General features: G+C 45.0%; 5 protein-coding genes across 5 annotated transcripts in view; 3 read left to right on the forward strand and 2 right to left on the reverse strand.

The window, feature by feature from the left end:
* Positions 1 to 4,969: 4,969 nt before the first annotated feature.
* PHALS_05078 (uncharacterized protein) lies at positions 4,970 to 5,218 on the forward strand (the record flags this gene model as incomplete). Its single annotated transcript, XM_024722818.1, has 2 exons — positions 4,970 to 5,117; positions 5,160 to 5,218. The coding sequence occupies 2 exons, from the start codon at positions 4,970 to 4,972 to the stop codon at positions 5,216 to 5,218; spliced, it is 207 nt and encodes a 68-aa protein (XP_024573856.1).
* Positions 5,219 to 6,523: 1,305 nt separating this feature from the next.
* On the forward strand, positions 6,524 to 7,016 carry PHALS_15074 (RxLR-like protein). The gene has a single exon (XM_024722819.2). The coding sequence runs from the start codon at positions 6,631 to 6,633 to the stop codon at positions 6,919 to 6,921; it is 291 nt and encodes a 96-aa protein (XP_024573857.1). The 5' UTR covers positions 6,524 to 6,630; the 3' UTR covers positions 6,922 to 7,016.
* A 166-nt stretch (positions 7,017 to 7,182) lies between these two features.
* On the reverse strand, positions 7,183 to 9,279 carry PHALS_05079 (MITOCHONDRIAL RIBONUCLEASE P PROTEIN 3; the record flags this gene model as incomplete). Its single annotated transcript, XM_024722820.1, has 1 exon — positions 7,183 to 9,279. One exon carries the CDS (start codon positions 9,277 to 9,279, stop codon positions 7,183 to 7,185), a length of 2,097 nt encoding a protein of 698 aa, XP_024573858.1.
* A 207-nt stretch (positions 9,280 to 9,486) lies between these two features.
* Positions 9,487 to 15,953, forward strand: PHALS_05080 (brefeldin a-inhibited guanine nucleotide-exchange; the record flags this gene model as incomplete). Its single annotated transcript, XM_024722821.1, has 5 exons — positions 9,487 to 14,707; positions 14,780 to 15,459; positions 15,533 to 15,634; positions 15,691 to 15,799; positions 15,883 to 15,953. 5 exons carry the CDS (start codon positions 9,487 to 9,489, stop codon positions 15,951 to 15,953), a joined length of 6,183 nt encoding a protein of 2,060 aa, XP_024573859.1.
* Positions 15,954 to 16,957: 1,004 nt separating this feature from the next.
* The window catches only part of PHALS_05081 (uncharacterized protein), a gene marked incomplete at both ends in the record, with an annotated part of 570 nt that continues 275 nt past the window's right edge, over positions 16,958 to 17,252 (reverse strand). The window contains one exon of the mRNA XM_024722822.1: positions 16,958 to 17,215. Coding sequence (XP_024573860.1) covers positions 16,958 to 17,215 — 258 coding nt within the window. The remainder of the gene's footprint in view (positions 17,216 to 17,252) is intronic.

Raw genomic sequence — 17,252 nt, forward strand, 5'->3', positions numbered from 1 at the left:
CCATATAGAAACGGAAACGACTTCGCGCCGCCCGAATAGTACAACGTTGAATAATCAAATTTCGACAACCATCATCCATGGTGCTTTTCTTACAGCATACGAAGCAGATGTAACTTGTGTTTCTTGATTTTTAAGCCTGGGAAGGCAAGTAGTATTTGAACCCTATATTCTAGCGCTTTCAACTATTTTTCCCGCTACATCGTTGACACGATGTACTAAAGTGAAGATCTTTTGAAACATGACGTTTGAACGTGAGATCTAATATCCACGTTCTTCGAGTCATACTCCATCCGGAGGATATTTTGGGCTATAAAGCTCTTGCGGGTTTTTTAAGGCCATGCGCCGGTGATTGTAAATGTACAAATGGGTATCCAATCACATCACTGTGCAGAAAAGTGCTAGAGAGTACCTGGATGGAGTTGCCGTACTCCGCTTGACGAAAGCAACTCAAAGAAACCGAGCTATCAAACAATCAGATTTCCGTTTCGTGCCATCTGAGCCAAAACGCTCGGTTGTGACTTAGCCTCTAATATGCTCTGCATTTTTTCAAAAATACACTCTTTAGAGCTAGTGATTCCAGACGAGTTTGATCGATAAATATTCTTCAAGCTTTTATCATTTAACTATCGTTTTGAAGTGCGGCTAGCAGCTTAAATGTACCACAAACCTACTTTTTCTTCCCTAATATTTTGTTGGGTTCATCATCTTAATAAATGCCAATTCTTTAGTACATATAATGTTTGCAATCACATTAATGTGAGGTTTGAATTTTGTACATTTTTGCAGTACATATATTTCAAGTATTCCACTTGTGTTAGGAATGTACACGAAATTTCATTCCTTACCCCGATTTCCTCCCGCTCAGTGAAGCACCACATTTAATTGACGCTTCTTTTCCCTTTTCAAAACGTTGTGCAAAAGCCACCGCTCTTTGATATACCAAACCCAGAGTCTATCTCTCCCCTCTGCATTTGCCAGCTGCCTCTTAAGAATATTTTTTTTTCACCAATTTTCATTCGCGTGCATCAAAACTAATCATTTAACGATTCTTTAAAAAATGGCGCGGTGTTCAGGATAGGAAAGCTTGAGATATATGTGGTGTAAATGCTAAGATGTTCTCCATCAAGGGCCATTTGTCGCCCTGTAAATTCTGACTGACATCCTCCGCTCTCACCCAACGACATAAGACTTAAGGAACATTCTCACAAGGCTAAACCTTACCTCTGTAAGAGTTTCGGAATCCGTCTGGTGTATTCGGCGGCAGGAATGGTTGCGACACCTTCGCCGTGGAGCTCACAATGATGTCCAGCCCGACGTTGGTGAATAAAACTCGGCTTATAATACTCGCTAGATTTACTGCAAACTCAAAAATGTGCCGACTCTGGCCCAAATCATGATCCCATGATTACTGTATCAAACTGTTAAAAGAACTCCCGGCGCGAGCGCAGAGGCGTGCGGATTTTAACCCAAGCCAAAAGCTGAATCACCTTCAAATTACGATCCGCGAACGTGTTGTCAACCCGCGGGTCATTACTTTCCGAAATGCCACCTAAATTCCAAGTCGGAGCAATTAGGAGACCCAGTGTTCACCCTAAGGGATGTAACCAATGGTAATTAAAGATATCAAGAGTGTCATATGGTGTCAGACTCAGTTAGTTCACAAGTAGAGGAAACCACACCGTCTAACTCGAGTTAGGGCCTAATTAACCAGCGTATTTTTGCCTAGGGCGCCGGCTCATGCTTGACTTCGCGATGTACAACGCACGACAAAGACGTTGAGGTGAAAACATATTTGTTGATTACAGCCGACTCGTCTCTCTGAACTCGCTGTAAACAGCTACTGCCCAAGAGTCATACTCACCACAAGATCAGTCGTCATCTACCGATGGAAGCGGTGGCTCGTCTCTTATGTGAAGGGATAAAGTTCGAGGGTGTGCCAGGTCGTGAGCAGCGACGGCCTTGCCAAAATTAAACATAAACTCTATAAGATTCATGCATATTTGTATCGTTTTCACTTCACTAAATACCGGTTACAAACCAAGTATACCCGCTGGTCCCTTGACCATCGAACAGTGCTGATGGATGTCCCCTTGGCTGGCTCTCGTGAGCTCTCTCAGTTGTAACGGCACGTCATGACTCTCTCGCGCCACAACGCGCGTCCGAGGCTGACATGAGTCAAATTCCGAATTCACTCACTGAGCGTAGTCATCATTTGAAGCATCCCCATATCATATGATTGCGCCGCTGATCTAGAGTAGAAAATAGCTCAGCTGCAGATAATATGTAGGGTCTGATGAAGCGCATCGACTCCTCCTACCGTCTCATCGCGCATCCAATTTTACTCACGAATGAATCTACTGGCTTGAGGGATCTTAAGCGGTCGCAAAGCAAGAAGGTAGCCACAGGGGGGTCTATTGAGTTATAATTTTGTCACTGGTCGCGTTCCGGTGGTTGCACTAGCTTGCATTTCATTGGCGGAGAGGAGGAATGCCGAGAGTATATTTCATACTCTCCTTTGCTGCGATCAAAAGCGCTCTGTGTAGCGAGAGCGCCCTCATTTTGAAAAAATGCACTGCATGTGCAAGTCGATCAAGTGTGTTATATAATACCACAACCTATGTTTTACACATGATTGTAACTTTTGTCATTTGCATCTTAGTGTTTGGCTGGCTTCAGCCAAAGCGTCGAGCACTTGGCGCAGCAAACTTAATTTCTTAGGGATATTAGTGACTTTTGCTCCCAGAGGTAGAAGGGTACACATCAGTGAGTCGAAAATATGCTAAATCAATTCTTCTCCATGAATACATCATATAAACGCTAAAGCAAGGATGGAGCCTGTAGAGACAGAAAGTGTGCTGTTCATCGGAGAAGCAATTATGCTTATCGATCTAGCAATCGATTGCTCTGTGCTGTTTCTTCGAAGAATATTCATTACCGCTTGATTTACGTGATTCGTTCGGTCATCGCGGGCTGTGGATGTTCTGCTACAAAAATATTTATCCTATATGGAGCTTTATTTGCCCGTGTTGGGCGGTATCTTCACCAGTACCAGTATCGCTGACATTGGGATTATACGTCATTTTGCACGACTAACGCGTACAAGTTACTGGAATAAGAACAAGTATCCAATAAAACATCCGAGTGGATAATCATTACTTTGCCGGGACTGGCCAGCTGAGAAAAGGAACAAAGGCATGCGGCGAAGGTCCGATCATCGGACACCTCTAACCCTTGAGCACTCCCATTTGTATTTTTGAACTCGCCGACGCATAATGTAAATTAAGATATAAATGTCTTCTCATTGCTGAAATGCTCTCCCAATTACATGAAACTCAATTGATAATATATAATTATTAGTATTCAACATGAAGTACGTTCAAACATTGTGTTTAACGTATCCTTACTTTAGTACGTCATGCTACCAAAGTAGCGGTGAAAATAGTTGCAAGCACCTCAACATTTGGGCATAAAAACTTCTTGCCATCCTAAGTTTTAACGCAAAGCAATATCAGTTACGTCTGATTCGTACGCTAGAAGGATGGCATCGCCAATGCTACTTGCAGTCAAAATTTTGATATGAAAGAAAGGCGTAAAGACGTTTTCGCATCTATATGAAGCCAATGTCGATTTCTACACGGAAGATAAACATGTTGTCATTCCCTGCGAGAATTGTAGCGACGATGTCGCCGTGCCTAATGACACATGACTGTATCGATGACAGATGATTTAGAATTGAGCAGATATCCTGGACTTTCCAATAACAACTTCATGGCAAGTAGTTTTTTACTTGAGCTGGATACTACTTCTCTGCAGCTATTAGCTAGTGATTCTCAATTACTATAACTTATTTTATGACCGTTGACGCCAACTTATAGCAAAGCGCACCTTTAGCAAAGACCGAAGCGTCAACTTCAATGTGGAAGTCTGTCTACATACAAAAGGGCTTGAATAAACAGTCACACTAAACGACCTTGAAGTCCATCTCTTCTGATGTCCTGATTCCTATCAAATCGTTTAAAGGCTGGAGAGGGCGTGCAATGCTTGAAATGTCAAAATTTTAGGTTTGAGAGTAGTTGCTCAGACAAGTAACATCCAGAACGCCCGAACAACCAATCTACCATGGCGTTGATCTCAGCAGAATCTGCCCTGGCATCTTGCTTTCCGATATACCATTCTGAGAAAAAAATCGTCAGCGCCAAAGACATATTTGTTTACATTGGCAAATAGCTTCGTTCAGCGCATACACTCGAGCACAGCTCTTAACAATTAATCCGGATATCGAGACCCCATTTTCCGTGCTCAGTAAGTACAAACAAACATATCGTCGTATTTGTCTACGACTAGGACTGTACGTCTTTGTCACTAGATGAGAGCTTACGCATTTTCCTCTATGACATATATAGCCACTCAAACGACAACCCGCTTGATGACACGCTGCAGTAGGGGGTATCACTTAAATGGGCCGCTGGTAGTGCCCGTTTCCTAAGCCGAGAGCGCTGTACAAGATTCACCTAATCATACTATTCTGCAGAGGTTCTTTGTGTGAAACCTGGCGCTCGCTCTATACTTCTGCTGCGTCAAACATCCAAAAGCATGCATGTCTTGCTCTTTTCGATACATATTCGTCGATGTCGATTGGTAGAATCACTCTCCTATTAGACCCGCCTCATGCGTTGCGAGGCAGATATCGTCTAAAGCATGCATTTTTCTCTTGACTAAGACCATTGTATCGCCACGTAGTATTTGTTTCCGATGACTTAGTTAATTCCATGACACACCCATGGAGTGTCATAATGACATTCATATAGCATAAGCTGAGATTCGCGCATCATCTTAAACATCTCACATGTCCTTCGCCATAAATGCCGCCCACCACCAAAGTATTATTGCTTTCGACCAGATATGCATTCATAAATCACCAAAAAGATCAGCTAGAAAAGAGGTATCGTTTTTACCTTTCAGTCGATCGATGGCTCGTGGTGTAGCCGCCGAGCCGTATCGCCTTTGGTTTCATTTCTTTGGTCTACGCTATCGAAGTCACGAGACGATACTCGAACTCTCACTAGCACATTCGACACAATCTCGCCGCGAGGCAGATGAATATAAGATTGTGCTTGGTATAAAGCAAGTTATTTTTCTAACAGTATGATATCGCGCAGAGTTGGTGGACGCCCTGTCTTTCATCAAAGCGTTAAATGACTTTACTAATCCATCTTAATGATCAATAAGCTTGGGTCGGACTTCATTTCTCATAGGAAGCATAGCTTCCTCTAGAGCTGGGTTCCATTGACTTTGTTCGCCACAAAAAATGTATCTCAGCTGGCCACCCTGCATCCACTTGAGCTCGACGTTTATTTTAAGAAGACTGTTGACAGGCTCTGTGTTGGAGCTCGACCCTTTGCACATCATAAACGCCATATATAATTGTATAGATGTAGTACCTACGGATACCACGATGCTGCTTTTTAGCCGATTGTTCGCTCAGCTAAGCTGAGCGAACAATCGTCTTTGAGTTGCTCACATTGGCTACACATTTCGTAATTTAAAACACTCTTGGCGTTCGAAAGTTGTTTTTGCATTGAACGCAGCATCCACAGCTTTTCCAACTTGTGTAGGTATAAGGGGAAGGCCTGCATATTCGTAGATCGTTCAGATGTATTGTAACTGTTTTTTATTAAGTAAAAAGGTCACCCAGTTTTCCAGCTAATTAAGCTTTCGACTCTTGGACGTAGTCCAACAGCTCTTATGGCTAAATGATAATATCATCCGCATCCGGTAAACCTAATTAGATTTTGTAAAGGCCCCTGACATCAGTCACTTGAGAAAATTCTATGTGGGAAATGTCTATTTTTTAAGTGAACCACATGCCATTCATTGCCCATCGTCACACATAGTCTACTGTCTCAAATGTTACCTACTTCTGTGATGCACTGCTGCTCTGTCGGAGCAAGGCAAAGTCCATGACTGTCTAAAGCTTTCGTTTCAATTGATTTTATGCGCCTCTGCAGAAATTAAAGCTCAGCAGCCTAGATCTCGCTCTGTATAACTCTGGAGGAGTCAGTTGTACTTCTATCGGCGTCGTTTTGGGAGTGTCGTGATGACGTTTCAATCATCAATCGTACAGCAATCCGGGTTAAAGCATGTTTGAGGCACGCAACGTCTTGACTAGTGGATGCGCAATGATAGCAGTCATTGGCGTAGGTGACAGGGCTGGTAATGAAAGCATATGCCCTATTCAACTACATTTGAATGATTTGGCACTCGCGGCTTTGTATTAAGACAATCTATCACACGCATATTTGAGAGCCAAGGACGCAATTGATCACAGAAAATGCGCTTGACTAGCTCTTACACTATTAATTTTTAGGATTTGTGATATGCGGGGCGAGTGAAGATCGCTGGACCGGTATGTCAAAAGTTGTAGCTGACACCTTATAAAAAAGTGGCTACAAATTGAAATGTGACGACATTGGTTGTAATGCGGAATGTGAAAGACTATATTTGGCAAATCAACGAATTCAAACCCATTTCCATTATGTACAAGAAAAACTGATTTAAAAATTGACTTGCATATCTTGCTCACTTCCTGATTTCCCGTCCGTCGATCAGATTCGTGTCATTATATTCACCATGAAGTGTTCAGCCTTCTTCACCGCCGCCGCTTTCGCCGTTGTGTGCCTTCTACAGCCGTCCTCGGCGGAGGAACAAGCTTCTGTACATCTTCGTATAAACTCTGTTGAACAGAGTCCTTCCGACAATATTTGTTATGTGCATTGCGATTCTGGAATGTACTGCCCGAAAGGAGAGACGACGTGTCGCAAGCCAAACGGCACGGAGTGCTTTAATCCGGCCACTGCCCTTTTCATCCCTAAGTGCAGCAAAGGATTCTATTGTTCAAATGGCCGGTGTGAATATCAGTAAGCCAGCGTGTCATGTAGCCGTCACACGGTTGTGCTTACAATTTTTTATTGGATTCAATATAAGCTCTTTAATCAAACAATCTGTCGTTACACCATTCAAATGTCATTTCCGTATCTTCTTCTGCTAGTGTACCCTCAGCAAATCTACTTACACATTTATCTACTTCAGCAGCTGAAGTTTTTTCAGGTCGTGAGGATGTGAGCAACCAATCAATATTCGCATTAGTGTTCATTGTACTATTTAGATTATGTGCGATTGGTGTCATTTTTGATGTAAAAGTGTGGATCTAAATTGGGTCAGTTGATGAACGCAAAGCCATTGCGTGCCTTTCCGCTGGCTCTGCACTTGATTTGGATGCTCATTCTGATTAGCGTGCATTGTAATTGGAAAGTGAAAATGACGAAGAGCTGTCACTTGTGGAACGCGTGAGAACGGAAGTGGATGATGCAATTTGATGGACTCAATGGGCAGTAGTGTCTTCCAGTCACCTGCGATAGCAGCTTTCACTGCACGTTCGTTGTGCTTGATCTCGACATTCACGATCGTCATCTCCTTCCAGCGCGCAATGAGGTCCATAGAGAAAGAAATTACACCAGGCTGCTCGATTTCTGCTTGTACTGTGGCAAGACTCTTTTTTCCATTCTTTTGGGTCCTAGCATTGGCTTTAGTCGTAGCAAAGCCATTTAAAAGTGCAAAGACATGATCACGACCTTGATCATTAGTTACTACACGGCCATCATCAGCTAGAATTACACTTGCGTATAACCAAAAGAGATCATCCGATAGAAAATCTGTACGACAGCTGTAGATCAGATCTTCCTGTCTCCAGCGCGCTAAAATATCCTTCTCTTCGTCGGTCCGTCCACGAAAAGCAAATTTGCCTGAATGACGCGTCTGGTTGTTTCGAACACGTACCAGAAATTTGTCCGCGAGATAATTTGCAGGCATCGTTATACTCACAAAGTGTCCCTCAGCCTGTAAATGCTTCGCTACAGCATCCACTTGATCTAAACGATACGTGCCAGCTTCAAAGTTTTGATTAATGTACGCAATATTCGGCCCGTCAAGCACATAATGCAGCTTTTTGCTCTTCTCGTCACTTGCGATTGATTGCTGCTTAAAAGCTTCATGGCGACGCTTTAACCAATCTCGAAATGGATCAAGAAATTCTTTAATTGTCTTCTCCGGTGCAAATTTACTATGGCGGGACTCAATCGCGATCAGCATTTGTGCACATTCTTGCTTGGTCAATCCCTGTTTTTTTAAAGCGTGCCCACACGACGGACATTGAGGTCTCATCCGATGGTCGCTCGGTACAGTGTCAACACTGTATCCAGCAGAGCGAAAAGCGCGCACTAGAGATTGAGCATTCGGCATAGAGACTTCACGACACGTTAGTTGCAAATCATGGAGCAACGACGTCATTTGCACGTGAAAAGGCACCTCACTAGCTTTGCTTGAGGGTACATCAATGTATTGATTCACTCGGTGCTCGTGATTTACGCAAGCGACAACAATCTGTACCAGTACGTCCTCCATGGCACTAGTCCATTCCACGTCATGCTGCTTGAGCTGCTGCCACCTTACGTACGCACTCAGAAAGTCGCCGTGTTTGCATTCATGCTCGAGGTAGGGACTAACTGTTCGAAAGTGTAGCTTCATCGTCTCGCTGCTTCTTCGGACAGCATGTCTTAGCTTTTCAAGAAGCAACCAAGCTGCATTTAAGTCTCCACCTGCTAAGTGCAGCTTAATTACAGAACAAAACACTGCTTCATTCAATGTCTTTCCAAGAATGAAAGATTCTGTAGCCTGTTCGTCATTATACACAAAAATTTCATTGTCAAAGTACTGCAGCACTTGACGCCTGAATCGGTCCGAAATTTTCCTTTCCGCTGCATATTGAGCGCAATAGAAATAGAACGAATCCACTGCTTGACGTGTCATCGTTGCCCGAAGCGTCTTTGCGCGAATTTCGTTCTTGATTAGTGGCAAAACGTCCTCTAATGGCATTCCCTGCTGGACTATGCACTCGTGCACAAAAAATTTGGATCTCTTGCTTGACTTCTTTATTAAACCTGGATCTTCATGTGCATTTTGAAGCGTGGAAAATAAAAGCTGCTTTCGACGGCGTACAATGCGTCCAGGTTTCACCAGCTTTGGAGCGGCACGAGCGACACTCAAGACACGCAAATTTACAGCATTAATTGAGGAATTCAAAGCACTTGGAAGCAAGACAACTCGGGAGGAAGCAGCGAAAAAGCGTCGAGGCCTAACCGTCGCGTCAAGCCCACACGAGAGCCGCTGCATCATCTGACTCAAAACTGATGGACGACGCGGTAAGTGCAATGTGGTCCACATGCATTCCTGATTCAACCAATCGAGTCCAAGATCGCGTCGTTACGACTAAAGACGACTCCGCATTACTTGTTGGCGCATTGTACGTCTATTGCAGCACTCACGGCTCTTGTCTCGGTATCCCAACGCATTTGTCTTTTTCGCTGGTAGTGATTCTTTGTATTCCCCTTCGCTTTTCATTGTAACGCAACTTTCATCCAGTTAGACGTCATGGAGGCCCTTGTGCTCAAGTCACTGAGTAAGTTACGTAAGACGTGTACCCGCAGTCACCGCGAGTTACGTGATATGGTAGACGCAGCACAGGCCAAAGCTATAGCTGCAAGTCAGAATGATACACTGGAAGTACCTTTTGAGCCATTTTTATTGGCATGTCTTACTCGCCACGCGAAACTTGTGGCCGTGGCCTTGGATTGTATGGAAAAGTTTTTGGCTTTTGGATTTTTGAAAGAAGCAGGTGCATTCCCTGAAGGTGTTAGACGGCGTCTCGTACAGAAAGCAGCGGCTTCGTCCGCGTCTTCAGGTCGTCGGTCAGGTTTTGCCCTCGGACTTGGCTCGGGGTCTGGATCTGGAACGGCTCCACCCGGGTCCGTTCCAACTCCGACATTTGGTCTTTCGACACCATTAGGTAGCAATCGGGATGTTAGTGGAGAAGACGATGCGAATGAAGACAATTACCGACTTATTGACTGCATTGTCGAAGTTGCTTGCGACTGTAACGATCATTCAGACGAAGGAGTTCAAATTCAAGTGTTACGAGTTTTGTTAACAGCTGTGACGACTCCAACGTGTGAAGTTCATGAACATGCGCTGTTGAGAGCTGTTAGGGCATGTTATCACGTGCATTTAGTAAGCAAAAGTGCCACTAATAGGACTGTTGCCAAAGCCACGTTACAGCAGATTATCAGTATCGTATTTCAGCGAATGGAAACTTTCGATCGACGTGTCGAAGAAGAGACTATCTCTACATTACATGCGTTGGAGAAACAGGAAAGTGAGCCGCAGAGTCAAGTAGAAGAAAATCAGCTTGTAGGACAAGTCCATGATCTGAGTGAAAGTGACAGTGACGACGAAACACTTTTAAAAACCCTTCGTGCAGAGCGCACTGCTGCTTGGTACCCATCTGTCGCTATACTGTTTCGCTCTACTACGGCACGTCATGATAAACAATCGGAAGCTTCAATGGCCAGGAAAAATACGTCAGCAGAAACGCTAGCACAGCCAGCAAACACTCCTGCTTTCCCGTCTGTTCTACACAAAGATGCGTTCTTATTATTTCGGTCCCTCTGTCGAATCTCAATGCGATCCGTGGCGGATGATGGAGCTAACGCATCTCCGACTGGAATTGCAGGAAATGCTGCGAATTCAGAGGATCCATTCGCGTTTCAGAGTAAGATATTGTCACTGGATCTCTTAAAAGAGATTGTCGAGAATGCTGGTCCATCGTTTCGACGCGGTGAACGCTTTGTGCACGCAATTCGACAGTATTTATGCCAGTCACTACTTCAAAACTGCACGAGTAATTACACACAGATAGTATCCATGTCGTTGCAAGTATTTCTTGTTCTACTTCGCAATTTCAAGCGCCATTTAAAGACTGAATTGGACATTTTTATTACGAGTATCTTTCTACGTTTATTGCAGTCGGAAAATGCTAGTTTTGAACACAAATTGCTCGTTCTCGAGGCGCTTCATGCCATTTGTGACGATCCACAAACGCTGGGGGAAATTTTTATCAATTACGACTGCGATTGGAACACAAATGATTTATTTAAACAGATTGTACATGCACTGGCCAAAGCTGCAAAGGGAAGTCGATCGCAAGATCCCGCCGCGCAGCAATATGCAGCCAGTTTGTCTAGTAGTGCCAGAGTCAAAATGTTGCAACAGGACGCTGCTCTTGCTCTCAAAGGTTTGGAGTGTCTTACCGCGACGACTGCTTCGTTAAAAAAAGCGGCCAATTGTGTTGAAGTCGAGCGACAGTCATCTCAGCAGGAAGGAGAAGAGTCTCATACCAATGAAATTGGTAACGAAGAAGATATTGTCGCTCCTCCAGATCTACTTCCAGTTGTGTCGTCCACCATGTCTGCCGTTGAGGCTTTTGAGAGTAAAAGAAAACGGCAAGAAGAGATGGCGACAGGAATTCTTAAGTTCAATGTAAAACCCAGTGCTGGAATAGCGTATCTTGTTGCGCATGGCCATATGGGGGAAGGATCACCTCGAGATGTGGCGCAATTTCTACATTCTTCAAGCGATAAATTAGACAAAACTATGGTAGGCGATTATCTTGGCAACGGTGTTCATTATCAAGGAGGCTTTTGCGTCAAAGTTCTCCACGAATACGTTGATATGATGGACTTTACGGGCTTGGAAATCGATATTGCTATCCGCCACTTTCTTGCAGGCTTCCGCTTACCTGGTGAATCGCAGAAAATTGACCGAATGATGGAGAAATTTGCTGAACGCTTCTTCAACGCTTGTCCACCAGGCTTGTTCCCGAGTGCTGACACTGCATTTATTCTGGCGTTTTCGATCATCATGCTACAGACAGATTTACACAACCCAAGTATTGCTGAGGAAAAAAAAATGGACAAAGCAGGATTCTTACGCAACAATCGGGGTATAAATGATGGCAAGGATCTACCGGAGGATTATATGGGAGCGATCTTTGATCGAATCAAAGCAACGCCGATTTCACTCAAAGAAGACGATGACTTTCGTAATCGACGGGGCGTCACCGTCCCAAGTGCGTCTAGCTCGTTGTTCGGAGCTTCCAATGCAGCAACAGATCGCATGCGACGTGATGCTTACATTAAAGAGCGTGAGTCTATGGTGCGTCAGTCGGAAGCGCTATTCAAACGACGAATTCCAGCATCGTCACGAACACAACATCACTCGCCGATGACTTCTCGAGGCCCTCGACTTAGTGGTGCATCAGATGGATCGTCAAGAGCATATCCTACTCAACGCAGTGAGGGTGTGTCGTCGTTGTTGACACCTGATCCGATATCATCGACATTTCACGAAGTCTCGGGAGCAAATGAGCGCTCACATGTTCGTCCTATGTTTGACACGTTATGGGCTCCGCTCTTGGCAGCATGTTCAGTGACATTTGAGAGCTCTGAGTCAGCCGAAGCCATCCAATTATGCTTGGACTCGTTCCGCCATGCTGTTCACTTGTCTGCGAGACTAGGTATGCCGGCAGAAAGGGATGCATTTGTGACAGTATTAGCTAAATTCACGGCACTTCACACAACTAACTCGCGGTTGATGCGGTCTAAGAACATGGAAGCTATCAAGGCTCTTATTTCGATCAGTGTGAAAGAGGGTAATTATCTTGGAGATTCGTGGCATGACGTGCTTCAAGCCATTTCTCAATTGGCTCGCATTCAGACGCATGCGCAAGGTTTACATGAACGTTTGGGTGCAGGATCATTTCATGGTGAGTCTTCGTATTTTAATCGACAGCCTTCTCCAGGTATGACGGGTCATTTAAGCTCTCGCAACAGCAGCACGAGCTCAGCATCGTCATTTAGTGTGCTCGGCTCGGCTGCTAGCAGTAAGCGCGGAAATATGCTATCGTCTCCGTCTCCGTCGCATCGTGAGTTAAGTGGCCGTAACAGCGGCTCGGAGCTGGACGAAGCGCATGGGGCAGCCATTGAAGACGAAAATGCAGCTCGTGTCCTCAGTGAGATCGACCAATTAGCAAGTGATCGTGTCTTTTCAAGTTCTGTATCGCTAAGCGACCAAGCGCTTCAAGATTTTGTCCTTCAGCTCACGGTGGTCTCGCTCTCCGAGTGTTCAGGCGTAGGTCCTTCAGGCACAGCTGGTGGCTCTCCTCCTCGTGTTTTTAGCTTGCAAAAGCTTGTGGAAGTCGCAGATATGAACATGCGAACCCGATCACGCATGGTCTGGGCTGCGACGTGGCAAACTTTGTCACGGCATTTTACAACAATTGGATGTCACGAAGACTTAACTGTCGGTATGTATGCGATTGACTCGTTGCGTCAGCTGAGCATGAAATTTCTTGAGCGCGCCGAGTTGCGTGATTTCAACTTCCAACGTCTTTTCTTGGCGCCATTTGAAGTGATTATGGCCAATGCCACGTCGCTCGAAACTCGAGAGCTTGTTTTGCGATGTGTGGAGAATCTCGTATTGGCTCGCGTTGGCAACATTCGCTCTGGCTGGAAAACGATATGGGGTGTCTTACGTGTTGCTGCCGAAACGTATGCACCAGGAAGTGAAGACCGCGTCGTGTTGTTGGGCTTCCAGGTAGCACGTGGCGTACTGGAGCGACACTTTGACTGTATCGTAGACGTGTTTGTCGATGCTGTGGAATGTCTACTGGCATTTGCCGTGTGTGGATGTGAAGAGGTCGAGCGTCAATCAGAGGAGCGACTGACGCTCACAAAGCTTGGAGTTGACAGTGCTGGATTGATACGAAATGTGTGTATTGAAAAGCTGGCAACCGGTGAGGTCATTGAGCCGCTCTTCGCGCGAGAAACGGTCGGCTCGCTATCAATAACTGCTCCTGTGACGGCGGCAGCAGCCGCTGCTGCTGCCAAGCAAGCAGCTCGCGTCGGATTTAAAAAGGTTAAGGTTTCAGCGGAGGATCCAATAGCGGATGGAAATACAGCTGCTGGAGTCCAGTCGCCTTCAAAACGTACTTCGGTGCGCTATCAAAAGCAAGAATCGGTGCGCTCGTTGGAAGAAGAAGTGGCAGAGCTGTCACCTCGAAAAGAGGGAGCATCCGCTTTTTCATTCATATCTCCACGCAGAAGAGCAGATTCTGTTGAAACACAGGAGGAAGAGCAGGAAGTGAGTGGAGCAGTATACAACGACTCAGCTGTGCATACGCGCATGTGGTGGCCTGTACTCACGGCTTTATCGACGCTTGCTGCTGATCGCCGCCTGGACGTGCGTCTTGCAGCTCTTGACGCAATGTTTGATGCGCTGGAAAAGCACGGCAACAAGTTTTCATCTGGACTTTGGGGACTTATTTTTAAAGGCGTTCTCATTCCCCTACTCGACGAACTTCGTCATCTTGAAGTGGTAGTAGATAAGGGGACGCTTAGACAACCTAAGCTTCCTATACTTTCACGTATTGATACTTCTCGTATGCCTCCGTATACGGCTGGAAAGACTACAGCAACGCTATGCCTAGAGCGGCTGCTGGAGTGCTTTGGTCTCTTTTACGACATTGTGGGGTTCTTGCCAGAAGTGTTGTTCTTGCTAGGCAAGTGTATGGATGCTGGTGATGCTGAAGAGCAGCTTGCAATCGCTTCGGCACGTGCACTAGAAGTCGTGCTTGTGAAACACGGGCACAAATTTCCGGAGGATGTTTGGGGAATGATCGCCGACGAGCTGCGCAACGTCATGAAGCGTGCCGAGCCCACATGGATCTTCTTTGCGATACCTCATGAAGATGACAAAGGTTTGTCAGCTTCTGTTTCTTTGACGGAAGCCAAATCTGAATGCCCAGTCAATCTTTCACTGTCATCTACAGTAACTGTGGCCAATCTCGCGTCACCACGTCAACCTTCGTTTTTAAGTTTGTATCCAGGTGTCATCACAACATTGGGCTTTACATTTGCTGCCAACTTTCCTCCAAGGATGATCAGTGTGGAAGAAGTCGGAGCGCAACGAGTGCCTTCGCATACGCATTTGTCGGTACTCTTGGCGTTGCAGCGAGTTGCTGGTAATGTTCTAGCAAACCGTCGAATAGAGAATTTATCTCTAAGCGCTGGTCACGCACGCTCACTGCTGTCGTGTTTACGTGAAAGTTTTCTGTTTGCGCGTAAAGTAAATGATGCAATGCAATTGCGTCGATATTTTCAACGTGCTGGCTGGCGGTATGGGATGACGGTGTCCTCATCGACGCAATTACCGAGTTTATTACCACAAGAAGTTACTGGAAAGCAGCAGTATCTTCATGTTCTTCTTTCTACTCTTGTGCAATGCGTCAATGGTGTAAAAGTTGCACCGATAGGAGAACAAGAAGAAGCTCGAAAGTACATGGTACGCTTGCTACAAGAAATATTTCAGGAATTTTTGGCTTGGACAGAGGTCGCCCCGCAGTACATTGGTGAGTCAAACATGCCTGTGGACGCACAACAGCGTGTCGAAAGCTTTACACCATTATTAGTTGCGACGTTGAAGGAGCTGGCGGATTTCGACAAAGCTGAGGTACGGAATGCTGTCAATCTGCAGCGATAACATAAGATCAACCAACTCACTTGCGTTTTGTTGCATTTTATAGCTGCAACACCATATGTCGTGGCTATACCCGCTGCTTACGGACCTTGTCAAGGTATCAAATGCAGAGGTGCGAGTAGCGCTATCTGGTGTGTTTAGCAAAGCAGTACGACAACTGCTTCCATTAATGCAGTAGAACATTTCTATTATAATTTTACTTAGGATATTCGGAGTAAGTTTCTTTTACAAGGTGACGCTGACTTGTTCCGTGTAGCTTCCACATTCTTGGTATGCCCAAAACGCTGTATTTGGGTTGAACAGTTGCACTTATGTATATTTGTTATACGTTGCGATGTGTCAAGATGGCTTCGTGCCACTATTGTTGACGTTATTGTACTTAGCATTGAGCATTAGGCTGTGAGAGACACTATAGCACAGAAGCTGTTCCACATAATGGTCGAGAGTTGTTTTTCTATAAAAAATAGAATACAGAGACAGTCTGAGCTTTTGGACTGATCTTCTCACCAAGACGCGATCATGAAGGGGTCGAAATTGCGTCATCATAAGTGACGCCACACTGCTGTTATCATTAAGCTACTGAGCTCGTTCGTCATGACGACATGAAGTCTTATAGTAGCAAGCATGACTTTGGCAAGGATCCAGACATAATACATTTCTCGCGGGTGCCAGCATGAGATAAATTTCAACGAACAGCACGTAATATGTAATAATCTGCTCGACTTATAACCAGGTGTATGGTCTCAGTAAGAGACTAGTAGAGTAAAGGGCAAAAATTAGTGTCGGCATCCGTGTTCCACTCGTGCATAATCAATTAGTTATATACATGAGCGCTTTTATGACATTATTCGTCGAAACAATTGACGTTCATTCGTACCCAACATGTGCTATTTTATGCCAACTTAGATTTTGCTAGTTATACTCATAGTTACTGACCTGTGTTCAAATTTTTTCATGATTCGTTGTAGCGATGCACCTTTTTTCCTGTTTATCCTTAAGAACTACAACGCGCTGAATGAATCGGAAAAGACGACACGAATCATTCTAAGGCTCTACCACTACCATTGATTCAGATTGCTGAAGCCCTACAGCAGCTGTCACGTTTGTAGGTCCAATAATATTAAGAGTATTACGCCAACTACTGAGACTTCTAACTAGATGGTACGTGCCACTGCATTCCCTTACATCAAATTCTTAAAGAACAGATGCAAAATGCAACACTAGGTTGTGGTTCAGAAACCTTGGACATCGAGGCGATATAGCAACAAGGGACAGCTGGAAGAACTTTAATGCGTACACACAGCAGACAGCACATAACAAAAGTGAGTGATCGTGGACTATATCTGCCGATCAAAAACGTCACGCTGAACTAGCGAGTTCATGACGTAGCTGTTCAAACGAAACCTTGTTATTTCATCATTTTCAAATTAGCATCTTCCACTACAAGTCGAAGTACCTCGATGCGCCTATATCACGCTTTACTTGCTTCCTCTGTCACGCTGCTTGTTAGCGACGTCTTAGCTGACACAAAAGAGTGCACAATGGCTCCTAGTGCCGTTGTCGAATCGACTTCAAAGGACTCGTTTGAAGGTTTTGACTTGGATAGTGACTCACCTGTCCAGCAAATGGCTCCTAGTGCCGTTGTCGAGTCGACTTCAAAGGACTCGTTTGGAGGTTTTGACTTGGATAGTGACTCACCGGTCCAGCAAATGACTCCTGAAGTACCCCCCTCCACGGAAGTTAGAAACGATAATCAAGACGTCGAC

The sequence above is a fragment of the Plasmopara halstedii genome (assembly GCF_900000015.1).
Source record: "Plasmopara halstedii genome assembly, contig: Scaffold_287, whole genome shotgun sequence".
NCBI lineage: Eukaryota > Oomycota > Peronosporomycetes > Peronosporales > Peronosporaceae > Plasmopara > Plasmopara halstedii.

Excerpts from the sequence above, each read along its gene's own strand:
- PHALS_15074 (XM_024722819.2), top strand. The coding sequence starts at position 6,631 with ATGAAGTGTTCAGCCTTCTTCACCGCCGCCGCTTTCGCCGTTGTGTGC.